The 13,049-nt window shown below is 46.1% G+C and overlaps 1 protein-coding gene across 2 annotated transcripts in view; it reads left to right on the forward strand.

Annotated features, from left to right (window-relative positions):
• PLXNB1 (plexin B1) overlaps window positions 1–13,049 on the forward strand; it is a 49,697-nt gene that overhangs the window by 11,336 nt on the left and 25,312 nt on the right. For both annotated transcript variants that reach the window (XM_065749461.1, XM_065749462.1), the window contains exons 2-7: window positions 4,637–5,780; window positions 9,284–9,466; window positions 9,634–9,762; window positions 11,068–11,168; window positions 11,815–11,947; window positions 12,636–12,792. In XM_065749461.1, coding sequence (XP_065605533.1) covers window positions 4,647–5,780; window positions 9,284–9,466; window positions 9,634–9,762; window positions 11,068–11,168; window positions 11,815–11,947; window positions 12,636–12,792 — 1,837 coding nt within the window. In that variant the 5' untranslated portion in view covers window positions 4,637–4,646. The remainder of the gene's footprint in view (window positions 1–4,636; window positions 5,781–9,283; window positions 9,467–9,633; window positions 9,763–11,067; window positions 11,169–11,814; window positions 11,948–12,635; window positions 12,793–13,049) is intronic.

Here is a 13,049-nt window from a genome sequence, read left to right on the forward strand (position 1 = left end):
AACACCTTCCAGCCTGAAAAGTACTGATGTTCAAACAGCCAGCAGTAATTATCAAGGGTTTAGAAAACATCATTTGCTCAAGTGTTTATCTGCTAATGCTGTTAATTCTGTAGCCTGAAAGTATGGGTTGTACTGCCTTGCCCTGCCACTTCAGATCTTCTGTTTTGTCTTTGGAGTTTTTTAGTTATTTTAACCTCAGCTTTGGTGTTACTCACAGCTGACCTAACAGAGCTGCCTTGTTTTTGTCAGCCCTGCTCTGGTGGGATGTCTTAGGCACAGGATTCTCCTCAGTGTTGATTTTATTTGGAAAACAGAGGTTTGTGTTCATCTCTGCAAGAGTTCTTAAGCAGCGGAGCAGGGAACTGGCCTGGTTATAGTAAATAAGACTGTAAAAGAGATGTATTTGTTTAATGGGAATGTCATAATCCGTGGCAGAAAACAGCAAGTCTCTGTTGAGCATATGAAACTTAGAAGGGGGACTGTAACTCGGGGCTTCTGTGCAGAAAACACAGCGCTGGTGTTCCTGCTGATGCTGGCTGACTTGGACGTGCTGGAGCCCAAGGGTCATTGTGCAGCTTAAAGAATGATGCATTAAATTTTTGTGTCCTGTAGGGCTCTCCCCGCAGGCTGGATCTGCAGACAGTGCAGTGGGAGTTGCAGGTGCAAATATCAGGGCTGTCTTTCCAAGGACAATTCTTCTGGGACTGGTAGCCAGTATGAAAGACATCCAGATGCTGCAGCACTGTCTGATATCTCCATTTTGATGGGGCTGGGATATCAGGGAGTTAATCTGTAAGGATTGAAATAATCTTAGCATATTGATATGTATATCGATATCTCTTGGGCTGAGATGTGCCCAAGAGAACTGTTGTTTGTTTCTTTAATAAATGAGTCAAGTCCTTGAGAAGGATAGGTGAGGTCAGAGGTAAAAACAGTGCTACAGAAGACTCTGTCTTACTCCAATTTCCACGTAATAAAATAGTGCTGTTGCTCCCATGTTATTGGGGGTTGTTTTGTGGATGTTGTGTGAGTATGCTGTGGCAGAACTGACTAATCCTCCAGCCTTTCTGTTGTGATCCAGATTAAATAAATGAAACCCAGAAGTATAATTTGGGTATTAATATTTTTCAGTGTGTTAGAGCCAATGTTGAGAGCACTGTCTGGTGCGTTTTCCTATTTAAGGGGAATTCATCAAAAAAATTGAATATATGAAAAGAATCTCTAAGCCGTGGCAGTTGCCTTCAGAATTAATTAAAGGCTACACACTTTTAGTGCAATCTGTCTGTAACAGCTGTGTTGTGCACTAACAGCGAGCGCAGGAAGCTGAATGCTTCAGTAAATCCATAAAGAGCTCAGTAGTGTAGCCTGTCATGAAACTATCAGATTTAAATGTAGGTTATCCTCCCTCTTCCTGTCCTCCCAGCATCATGATGGGCTGTACTGAAGAGCGAGAAACAGAGGCAGCAATGCTTGTGCTTGAGAAATAATTGGGAGAATTGAATCAAAGGGCATTGCTGGCTTTTTTCTTCTCCATTTTCAGGTAGGATGGGAATGCTTCTAACCACTGGTAGCCACGCACTCGAGTTTGTGTCTAGTGTATGTGTTTGTTCACTGAGCAGTAAATGCAAGTTCATCCGTGAATGGCTCTGCAGTGAAGAACAAAGAGCGCTGTATTCAGTGTTTGTCCATTGCTCGGTGATGAGGGCTGGCTTGTAGAACATGCTCCATCACCCTGCTTGATGTTTTTATCTTCTCACTGCCCTCTGTTCTTCCTGAGCCATTAAGACTGGATAGTGGCTTGTTACGTGGAGCACCTGTGGTTAGGAATAGCTCTTAATAAAGTTGCTTCTAGAGGGATATTGGCAAGTGAAATAGTGGCTTCAGGACAGAGCTGTGACCACAGCAGGATCTGCTTTTGGTTGTGGTCTGCTGGAATGTAGGGTGAGTTGGTTTTCCATCTCTTCTCCAGGACAGGTGCTGCAGTGGGTAAAATACTTCCTGTGAAGTGCCAGGGATGGATTCAACTATGGATCAGAGAGCTTGGGAAGGGTCTGTGTGCTGGAGTGGTGTCATGTGGGCTTTGAATTCAGCCACCGGTGCCATGTTCTGCTCCAGCAGTTGTCAGCGATGATGAGTGATGAACAGAAGTCCCGTAGCCCATATGCATGACCTCTAGCCAGAAAGCCAGCATTTCAGAATTGGTAAATTCCTGAGACATGTGCTGAATGTACTGTATAATTGCTTGCTGGCATAGGAAGGTTGCTTTAGCTGGAAAGATTACAGATTCTTGTAAGTGGTGTAGTGTAATGTCTTTGATCTAGAGGCAGCTGAGAATCACAAGGCTCTCTTCTTCATGTTGGTGTGGCTCTGCCACAGTGTAGTCAAGCTCCTGCTGGTGGATGGCCGTCAGTGTATTGTTTTGTTTCCAGGCATTTTAAGCTTTGAAACCGAGGCGGAGATGTGCAGTGAGCCATCGTGACAGCTGCGTGATGGCTGTGCAGGGGTACCAGGCGGTCATGTGGGTCAGGAGCTCCTTGAATAAAGTATTCTCCAATAAAAATAGTGAAAGGGCATAAAACCAATTCTTGTTGCGTCTTGGGTGATACGCTGATGTGAACTGGAGGTAGTCCAGTTTAGTCAGAGCTCCGTCTGTCACTCTGTGTATCTGCTGGCTGAGCTTGTAGAGATCCCTCATCACTTCACAGATACAATCTCTGCTGTGATGAGGACCTCTGTCAAGCCCCAGGACTCTCTCACCACCCTGGCAAGAGGCTGCATGGCTGGCTCAGGACTGGCTGTGCGTCTGTGTGAAGCAGAGTGCATCAGCAGCACTGAAGCAGAAAGCACTAAGCATTCATTATCGGTGTGAACTGAAGCCCAGTGTGCACATAACCTAAAGGTCCTATTGGTACGGTGTGAGTCGGTGGCTGTGTGCTCGGGTGCCAGCCTGGTGCCAGAACTCCCACGTGTGAGTACTTCCTGACAGCACTGCTTGCTTACCTACAACAACCGTGTGAAGCAGTGCCTATCCAGAGCTTCACAAAGACTATATTTAATAACGTATTGTATTTATAATACCTTCCATCCGCTGGATTTCCCAAATAGACTAATCCTCTCAGCTGGTCTTTTCATAGAGCAGAGATGCCTGTTTTACTGACAAAGGAGCTGAAAAGCAGATTTTCGTGGGGTTTTTTTCTGCAGTAGCAGTGAAACAAGATGGAATCAGAGTCTAACAGCTACTGTTTTCACCGTTGCTGTTTTGTTTTCTGCACGCTGTGTGCTGGAAGTTGTACAGGACTAGAGAAAGACAGTTTGTGTGGTAAAGTTTGTGACCTAAATCAGATAAGTGACCAAGTCCTGCTGTAAGTGCTTGAAATGCTGCAGATCTTTTTACACTTCTCTGCTTTTATGCACTTTTGAGTTAGTAGTACTTGGAGCTTCCTGCAAAGATCTCTAAGGGCTGAGGCTGCAGGAGAAGAAGGGACAAGCTTTCTTAGCTTGAACTGTATAGTTAACATCACTCCTGAGGTGCTGGGTTGCCAAAATGAGTGTGGCAAGCAACAGGGCATTTCTGGAGGAGGCTGTGTACCCCTTGGCTCTGCTGAGCTCCCAGCCCAGCTTTGTGTAGCTTTGATGCCTTGTCTTGGTGAGAGAGTGAGGGCAGGGAGTACATTCAGAGGTATATGACCACCTGCTTCTCAATTCAAATACCTACTTGTAGATTCTGAGTACTTGCAGCTGTCATCCTTTCTTTTGTGCCAGACTGGTAATCTACATGTTGCTGGTCCTTATTACTACATCCCCACCTTGCTGTGGAGAACAGTTGTTCCCACCTATGGTGTGGCTTGGGCGGGTCATGGTGGGTATTTTAAGGGATTGAATCAAGGATAATGTAAAGAGAAATGCTTCCCCAGGTCTGTGCAGTGCCCATATTTCTCAGGTGGCTGGGAGCTGCTGTGAGCTCCTCCCTGGGGGCTTTGTCCTGGCACTGGGACAGAGCAGACCTGCCTGTGTGGGCCATGCTCAGCGATGGCATGGGAAGATCCCTTATGAAACACTGATGAGACAGAGGTAGACACAAAGGAAGCTGTTGATAGCCATGTGATAAGAAAGAAGAGGAAGGGTTAATTGTGTTAATTTTCATGAAATATAAACTTCAATTTAGATCACATACAGAACAAAAGAGTTGTTAAGTTTCGTCTGAGTTGGATCCTAGCTACAGCTTATTTAAACAATGATCCTGCAGGTTGTGTTTGTCTTGGATGGTGGTTTGTTGTACTGCGGTGTTGCTCATTAGCAACGTATGCAGTGTACTGGATGTTGTTGGAATGTGGTCCTGTCCTGGAGAACTTCCAACACAGCATCATCAGAAAGAGTTGTTTAGGGTCTGGCTAAACGTGTCTCGTGCTTTCTGGTATTACAAGAATAGTGATTTAAGTTCAGTATGAAAAAGTGAAGTCTTTTGTTTGCAAGTCTTTTTCTTCCCCGCGAACATCCCATGTTGACTGTGTGTCTAGTTCTCTCCTTTCTGGTTATCCCTGTTCTCCTTGCCCACCTTTCCTAAGAAGGATTTTCATGTGCATTAATCTTCATTTCTGGTTTCAGGGTAGTGATAACACCTTCTTCTCTCTTGCAGAGTGTTTACCATGCCTCTGGGAACGTTCCTCCTTCCTGTTCTCTGTTTCTTGGGAGTGGCAATTCCAAGGGGACTGCAGTATGTCACATTCTCACGCAATGCTACGAAATTCCTCCACCTGTCCATGGATGTGGAATCTGGGACCATTTACCTGGGAGCTACCAACTTCCTGTTTCAGCTGACATCTGACCTGCTGATGCAGAACGTGGTTCAAACTGGACCAGTTCTGGACAGCAAAGATTGTCTGCCCCCAGTCTCAAAGCTGGAGTGCCCGCAGGCACACCACACTGACAATCACAACAAGCTGCTCCTGGTGAACTCGGTGCAGAAGGAGCTCATTGTGTGTGGCAGTGTGCACCAGGGCATCTGTGAGAAGAGGAGCCTCACCTCCATTGACCATGTTCTCTTCCGACCGGAGAGCCCTGGTGACACTCAGTACGTTGCTGCCAATGACCCCAATATCACCACGGTGGGACTCGTGGCCTACTCGAAGGATGAGGTCCCCTTGCTGTTTGTGGGACGGGGGTACACCAGCCGAGGAGTTGGAGGAGGGATTCCTCCTATAACTACCCGAAATCTCAGGGCCCACAACAGTGATGTTCAGGCGACAGACTCTCACTCTATTTTCTCCTACGAAGAAACAGCCAAGCTGGCAGTGGGGCGGCTCTCTGAGTACAACCACCATTTCATTAAATCCTTCACTTACCGCTCGAGTGTCTATTTCCTCTTCTACCGTCGAGACCTCAAGTCTCAGTCACGTGAGTACAAGACCTACATCTCACGAATCTGTTTGGATGACTCTCATTATTACTCGTATGTGGAGTTACCTCTGCTCTGCCAGAGCAAAACCAATACGTACAGCCTCCTGCAAGCAGCCTACGTCACCCAGCCGGGGAAGGACCTGGCCCAGGGGCAGTTGGACACTGATGGGGAGGTGCTGTTTGCGGCCTTCTCTGCCTGGCAGGCTTCCTCAGGAAAACTGAGCGAGGAGTCCGCGCTCTGTGTCTACACCATGGAGGAAGTGGACCGCCTGACCAACTGGACGAGGGATGTGTGCTACATGAGTGATGGGAAGTCAGAAGATGGGACAGAAGTGGCATACATTGAGTATGATGTCAGCTCCAACTGTGTCCAGCTGCCAGCGGTAAGTGGCTTTGCACCTTTGCCAGGGTAAAGAGGAATCTGCAGCACGTTCTTGTGTTGCTTTGTGCTCCTGGAGTGAGCCTGTTTCCCACAGCTGCGTGATGAAATTGGCTTAGGCTAAAAGCTTCTGGACTCGCTGTTTCTTTGCTAGCACAGCAAGGCAATGTTGTTGCATTCCAGCTTGGGACTGCCTTGCTCCTGTTGCAGTGCTCTGCCTCGCCTGGGCAGGTTTGTACCATGTGTGGCAGTGGGGACAGCATCTGTTGTGACCTGGCCCTAGTGCTTGTCTCGTGGTAGTGCCAGGCAAGAGCACAGAAGCTACAGTTCAGATTGTTCTTAATATTTTCATGCCCTGATGTAAAGGGGTGTGATGGGTTGTTGTTTAGGTTGAGGTGCGTCTCACAACATCTTCCAAGAAAGGGCTGCCAGCAACCAAAAAAAGTTAAGAGTTAGCAAAATCCTGACCTCCTGGAGACTGCATTAGTCCTGCAGAATTTTGTGCACCAGGAAATCTTTTCCTTACCTGGCTCTTCTCTAGATTAGTAAGGAGTGAACATGCAAAGCTTGTATTCTGTGGCAAAGGTATGATGGGATATTGCAGGATAAAAATGTGATCTGGAACTTGTCTGTGACCCTGAATCCTTTCAGTTTGTCAGCCACGCTGGCTGCTGCTGTGACAGTGGGGACAGTGACACAAACATAGAGCAGCAGTGTCTCCTGGGGCAGGATGCAGTGTCCTGACACAAGACTCCATGGCTATGAGTAACTGGTTTTCACTGAGGGCTGGTCTGTAACAGAACAGCTTGGTGTCTCATGACATCCTTCTGCAGAACAGTAACTTCAGGTAACTTCCTCTTCCCGGCCTCCTGCAAGGTGGTACCACAGAGCTTTGGGAATATCTGCAATTGGATGTGTGGTCCAAAACTGGTTTTTAAATTATGGTTTGTGTTTTGGCAGCTGAAGCAGACCATAGAATAGTTATGGGACAACAGAGGGGTGAAGAGCAGGCTAGGAGCAGGGCAGATGTAAGGTCAGGAGGAATACGATTACTGGTCTGTGATGTCCTGCTTTCACTGTCCCTTAGCTGTGTCCCACGTGTCCCCTGCAGGTCAGCACGGAAGGAGTTGTGCTGTTTTCCAGTTGAGCTAGTGGGAGCAGCTTAGAAAGCAGCATGCAGGGTCCCCTTGCCCCATAGAGTCCAGTGGGGAAGTGGGTGCAGAGGGTGGGAGCAGAAGCCAGGCTGTGCTGTGTGATTCTCGGCGCGTGATCCCAGCACCCCAGCTGCATGCTTTGGCACTGGTGGGCTGGCTGAACTATAGCATCTTATTAACAAGTGTGTCCAATGTTATGTGAACGTCCTAACAAACTTTATCCTTCAGCATTCAGTCTGTGGTAGCGGTTGTCGTTAAGATTGTATCTAACAAGACCCAGGGCCGTGCCAGCTCCAGCCTGCTCCATTCAGCACTAAGTGGAAGCGGCTGTCAATGAGTATTTTATGCAGGAGCGGTTTTAACTCAGTTTCAATAGTGGCAGCTTGTGTTTTATATGGGAATAATGCTAGATAATTTCTCGTTTTTCTGCCTCCAAACCAGCACAAGGTGTGCTCTTTTCCTCAGTTTACACTGCCTTGTTTTTAGTGCAGTGGGGGAGGCTAATATTGAGTTGGACAGCTCAGTGCTCTCTCTTCAACTGGAAAAAACACTTGTTTTTATTATTTTTTTATGAAAACTTCAGAACTGGCTCTAGTTTGCTGGAGATCTGAAAGCGCATCCAGGTTTCCATTTGTCTCCAGATACAGGAGATGGTAGGTGCTGTTGGTGCCTTGGTAATTGGAGTTGTGAAACAGGTTCCTGTGAGGCTGCATGTTTTCCCTTGGGTGTAGTTTTCATATGCAGCTTTTCTTTTTGCATCAAGCTTTCCATCCTTATCGTGCATCAGTACGGGTTTGTCCCGTTGTTGCTTCTCACGTGTGAAAGGCTGGAAGTACACACAGGAATTCAGCTTTGGTCTGGGCACTCCAAACTTGCTCCGTCACGGTATGATGCTGAGTGATCCCTGTAGTGCATTTATTACTGCACTGCCTAGATGTTATTCACAAAGCTTCTATGTAAATTTATATAAGCACTTTATACAATTATCATGGTCTTAATCCCATGGCACGGAGCGTGTTTCAGCTCTTGCCTGTGATTAACTTGCACTGCTGACAGTCCCAGTGAGGCGGTGGGCAGGCTGTGCCAGCACTGGGGAAGATGGCACACTCGCACTGTTCTGTAGCAGCCGACCCCTGGTGTGGAGTGAGTTCAGCAGCACTGAGCACAAATGGGGTACAACCATTTCTGTCTTGTGTCCATTTTTTAAAACAAACTTTGAAAATCAGCCTCGAGTAATGAGGTATTTTTAGCTCCAGGAACTGGGGCTGTGTATGTCCAGCCTTGCTGCCTGGGGCAAGGGGAGCTGGTTTTGTGGGAGCTGCACAGTAATCCCTCTGTGGGAGTAAGGAGCTGTGGAAGAGGGTGAAGATATTACCTACATGGATCCCATGGTGAAAATCAGCATATACGCTGCCATTGTTTGAAGACAAGCCACTAATTGATTAAAAATGATGGGTTAATAGTATCAAAGGGTACTCTGCAGTTAAACAGGGCACCGAGCAAGGTGTCAAGAAGCAACAGAGAAACGGCCCTACATGGATTGTGCTATTATTTAGGGAAAAAATGAAGCATCTCCTTTCTACACATACAATTAGCAAATAAGTTGGCAGCTTTTATTCTTTCCTTTAGAATTTAGCAAGTGACGCTTTGGTGGGTACTGGGAGGGATCTGGAACAGAGGGATGACTGTTTTTGCACAGTGCTGTGGAGTTAATTTTCAGAAGTCTGACAGAGCTAGGAAGAATTGAAGCAGTGTGCAGAGAGGACTAGTTTGTCTTCTTGTGGGTCTGTAGCTGCACGCACTCCATAGGTTTTGTGCTTAGCTCTTTGGAGCAGGCTGTGTGCCACCCTGTTTGTGTCTGTCCTGGTACGTGGGGACTCCACCTCAGACCTGGAATTTGTGAGTGATGCAACAACACCGTGCTCACTGTTGGAGGTACTGCTGGTAACATAGGCAGCTGGTTCTGTTTTGCACCAGAAGCAGGGATTTTCATCTCGGTTGTTTTCTGAAAAATTCAGCTAGTCTTCCCCAGAGCTGTGCCATGGCAGTGTGCAGCAGAAATGCTTTTTGGAGTTGGCTCTCTTCAGTAGAGTTTTGATGCATTTCATTACCAGTATGTGTTACACCACCAAGTAAACTTAGGTGGAATGTTTGCAGGATTTTGTTAGGTTACAAACAACTATTGTTCCTTAACTAATTATTTGAAGCTGTTTGCTACTCTCATCAAAAAGCCTCGAGATTCAAAGCTCAGTTCACTGCAGGGGCATCTCTGTGAGAGGCAGAGGATGTGATAATGTTCTTTGTACCTTTCTCTTTCGTACTCATTTCCCTGTTCTTTTCACTCCCCCAAAAGGACACCCTGTATGCGTACCCCTGTGGCTCTGACCACACTCCCAGCCCCATGGCCAGCCGGGTCCCCTTGGAAGCAGCCCCCCTCCTGGAGACAGCAGAGGCCCGACTGACAGCTGTGGCAGTGAATGTGGAAGATGGCCACACCATTGCTTTTCTAGGAGACAGCAGAGGGAGACTGCATAAGGTATAGTCTGGCAGCAGCGGAAAGCAAAGAGGGTGAAACTAATGGGGGATGCTGGGGTTGGGGGTAGCAGGAAAAGCAACTTCACTTCTGCAATTCCTTGCATAGGACAGTTGTCTCCCACTCCTGTTCTGTTACTTTGCCTGCATACTGCTGTGGCTCTTTTGCAGGTGTATATAGGAGCAATGGGAGATGCACACGTATATGCTTCTTTAGCTATCCAGTTGAACAGCATGGTGAGTGGAGACCTTCTGTTCGACCACTTGCAGGAGCATCTCTTCGTCATGACCCAGTCAATGGTAAGAGCAATTAAATCCCTTCCACAAAAGAGCTGAAAGGTATTGAGTTCCCAGATATCTACTGAAGGGAGTGGAGGAGGCTAAGAAATGTACCAGAGGTTTCTGACATCAGAATATGGCATATATGTTTTCCTAAGGTGGTCAGGCTGACTTGTCTTAGCAGTGATTGTGTGGTAAGTTTTACAGATAAAAGCAAGCTGCGTAAGGAACCATGCAATGCACCTTTCCTTTTCTGCAGCCTTCTGTAATTCTTTGTGCCTGATGGTAGCAGGAGAAGCAGCATTGTGATTGCTGAGGCTGCTGGGTAGAAAATTGAGCTGTGGGTCTTTTATTGGAGAGGATTTGTTGAACACTCAGATCAGCTTCTTGAGATAGAAAGAAAAGGATCCTCCTGGCAAAATGAAAGCAACCCTGGTGTTACATTGTCAGAAGGAAAGAGCAAACTGAAAATGACAGTGTGCTGGAAAACCACTGCTTCCCTTCACCCAAACCCTCATGTGCAGTCTGAGATGCTCAGTTTTGTAATATTTCAAAAGAGGAGGTGAAATCTGTGAGTGGAAGATGATTAGGGGAAATCTAGAAGTAATTGTTCTGTCAATTAAAAAAATGCAAAATTCATGATATACTTAGCAAAAGTAATTGGTTGAGGATTAGAAGATGATATTTTAAAGTAACTGACAGCACAGTAGCTGAAGTGTAGTAGCGGATTAAAAAAAAAAGGCAAAAGGTTGAAATCAGCAAGAATAGTCAGTAAAGGTAGGCATGTGCTGCAAGTCAGGCTTACCCCAAGTGTTGCAGGGAGGGTTGTTCCACTTTACTCAAAGCTCATTGCTCTACTTTCAGTCCAAGTGGTAGCTCTGCCAGACAGAGCTGGGCAATGGGGCAGGTGCATTCAGAGTGCTCAGCTGAGCTACCACGTCCAGCTTCAGCCTGGTGAGCTGTCAGGAGGCAGTCTCTAATGACACAGTCCAGAAAAGCAAGAGAGTAAATCGCATTATCTGTTATTTATCACTAAATAAAGTGTTCTTGCAAGAAATGTCATGGATAATGTTTTCAGCTGCATGCTCTTGACCTCAGTATCTCTGCAGAGCTTGAAGTTAGGGTCCTTCCTCAGTATGTAAAATAGGCATTCAGATTCAGATGGGCTTTGGGGATTTCTTCCTTTTTTTCCTTGCATTTTGTGCAGTATTAGGAATTAGCATGAAATTTGAGTGAGTATGCTGATAAAGGACTAGGAAGAAGAAGCTGTATTCCTGGGGCCTGCCTTCTGTGTGCTCTGTTTTCATGGATTTCTCTTTCTGACAGGTGCTAAAAGTTCCTATACTGGAGTGTTCCCTGTACTCAGACTGCGAATCCTGCCTGGCACTGAAGGATCCTTACTGTGGCTGGTGTGTCCTCCGAGGACGGTAAGATGGATCCTGCAAGGTTTTTGGAGGAATAATGTTTAGGAATTGTCCCCACTTACTCTCTTCCCTTGTGTCTATCTCTATATATGTCTAGTGTCTGTATTTATTTTTAGCTCCTACATGGGATATATTTGGCCTACAAATCCATTGTGATTTACCATTCTTCTGTCTCCATCTCTAAAACACCTCTATAAGTCACAGTTGCACAACAGTCTCTTCCAGTTGCTTTTTGGATCTTTGGTCTCCATTCGCAGTGTTCCTGTCCTGCCAGTTTTAGGCTGCCTACAGCTCAAATTGCCTCTCTTAAAATTGTATCTCTTGTATTTGATGCTTTTTTTTTTTTACTTCTTGCTGCCCTTCTGATATTGCTTCACAGGAAAGAAACAGTTTATTCCAGCATGTCTATCTGCTTGCTTGTTGGCTGTCTCCCTGTAGAATGCCCTAGGACCTGCTTTATGGCCCCTGAAGCCATAACTGGTAGTGTACTGGTTATGGTGGTGGGAGGCTGGGACTTCATGGCTTGTGTGGAAGCTTCCCTGAGAATCTAGCAAGGGTTTCAGACAGCCAGCATTGGCTTGGCAGTTGGATGTGTGCCCTGCTGGGGCTGTGCAGATCTCTCATAGGGCTTTCTGCTGTTTCTTTGCAGGTGCAGCCGTCGCTCAGAGTGCTTGTGGTCTGGGTTGAGTGAGCAGTGGCTCTGGAGCTTTAACTCTTCACAGCAGTGTCTCTCTGTCCAGTCGCTAACTCCAGCCAATATAAGCAGAGAGGAAAAGAGAAATGTGAGTAGTGATGGTTCTGATTATGTTTAAGCAGTAAAATGTCCTACAAAATTGTAGGAGCCCACAAGTCTTGCTGGTGCTTTCAGTGGAATATTGAGTGACTGAGCTCTCAAGCACGTCTGCCTCATGTGAGGAACTTAAGTTGGCAGTGCCAGGAAATAAAATTGTTTTTCCTGTAAATCTAAATGTCCATGTCTCCTAGTAGAAAGTTACTAGGTATTCTGGAGTATTTGATGACTGCTTGAGTGAGGACCTTCCTTGGCTTGATATCTATTATGTGTCCCTGTCTGTGGGTTCAGAGTGTTTCTGACTCTGCCTGTCAGGACTATCAAAAAGGAGCTACCCAAGATAAGGCTCCAGACTGGCACCAGAGACCTGGCAGAAAAGCTGAGGTATGGCAGCATTTTGAAGTCCATCATTGTGTTAGGATGTGACAGGAATCTGTCTTCTGCTTAAGATTTGAGCAAGGGGGGAAACTACCCATTCCTTGCTGGATGCCGAGTTCAGTGGGAGAATGGCAGGAGATGATGAGTGGAGCAGCCTTCCCAAAAAGTTATTATAATAGTCAAATAGTTGTGTGTGTAAATAACTGCTTTATGAGACTCTTACTTTGAGAAAGTAGAACCAGAATATTGGATGAAAAATTTTTAGAGAACAGAATATTTACTGTGTACTATTGAATTGGCAGATATTCCTGGCTATCTCAGACTTACCTTCTCTACGTGAGGAAGAATTTTACTCATGTTACTTTCAAGATTATGAAAGCCCAGCAGTTCTGACAGAGTCAGGAATCATGTGTCCTTCACCAGATCCCAACCAAACACCAGCCTTGCCAGCAGGAGCAGGTCAGTGAAATGCTTTAAATGAGGCACGATAGCTCATGTAGCATTGTCAAGAAAAAGTACATTTGGGGTCACCGTGACAGGATTAACAGCCATGGATATACACAGTCTGTCAGCAAGTGTTCATTTCATTCTGTCATAATATCTGTTTGCTTGCTACTTGTGTGTCACGCACATCCTGTGCTATTCTGGGCTGTTGCCATATTCCAGTGCCAAATTCTGGTGATTGGAAAGGAGCTACTCCTTGAAGGGTTGTATGA

The sequence above is a fragment of the Cyrtonyx montezumae genome, unplaced genomic scaffold (assembly GCF_038088225.1).
Source record: "Cyrtonyx montezumae isolate F1298 unplaced genomic scaffold, pur_monq_1.0 scaffold_6, whole genome shotgun sequence".
Lineage (NCBI taxonomy): Eukaryota > Metazoa > Chordata > Aves > Galliformes > Odontophoridae > Cyrtonyx > Cyrtonyx montezumae.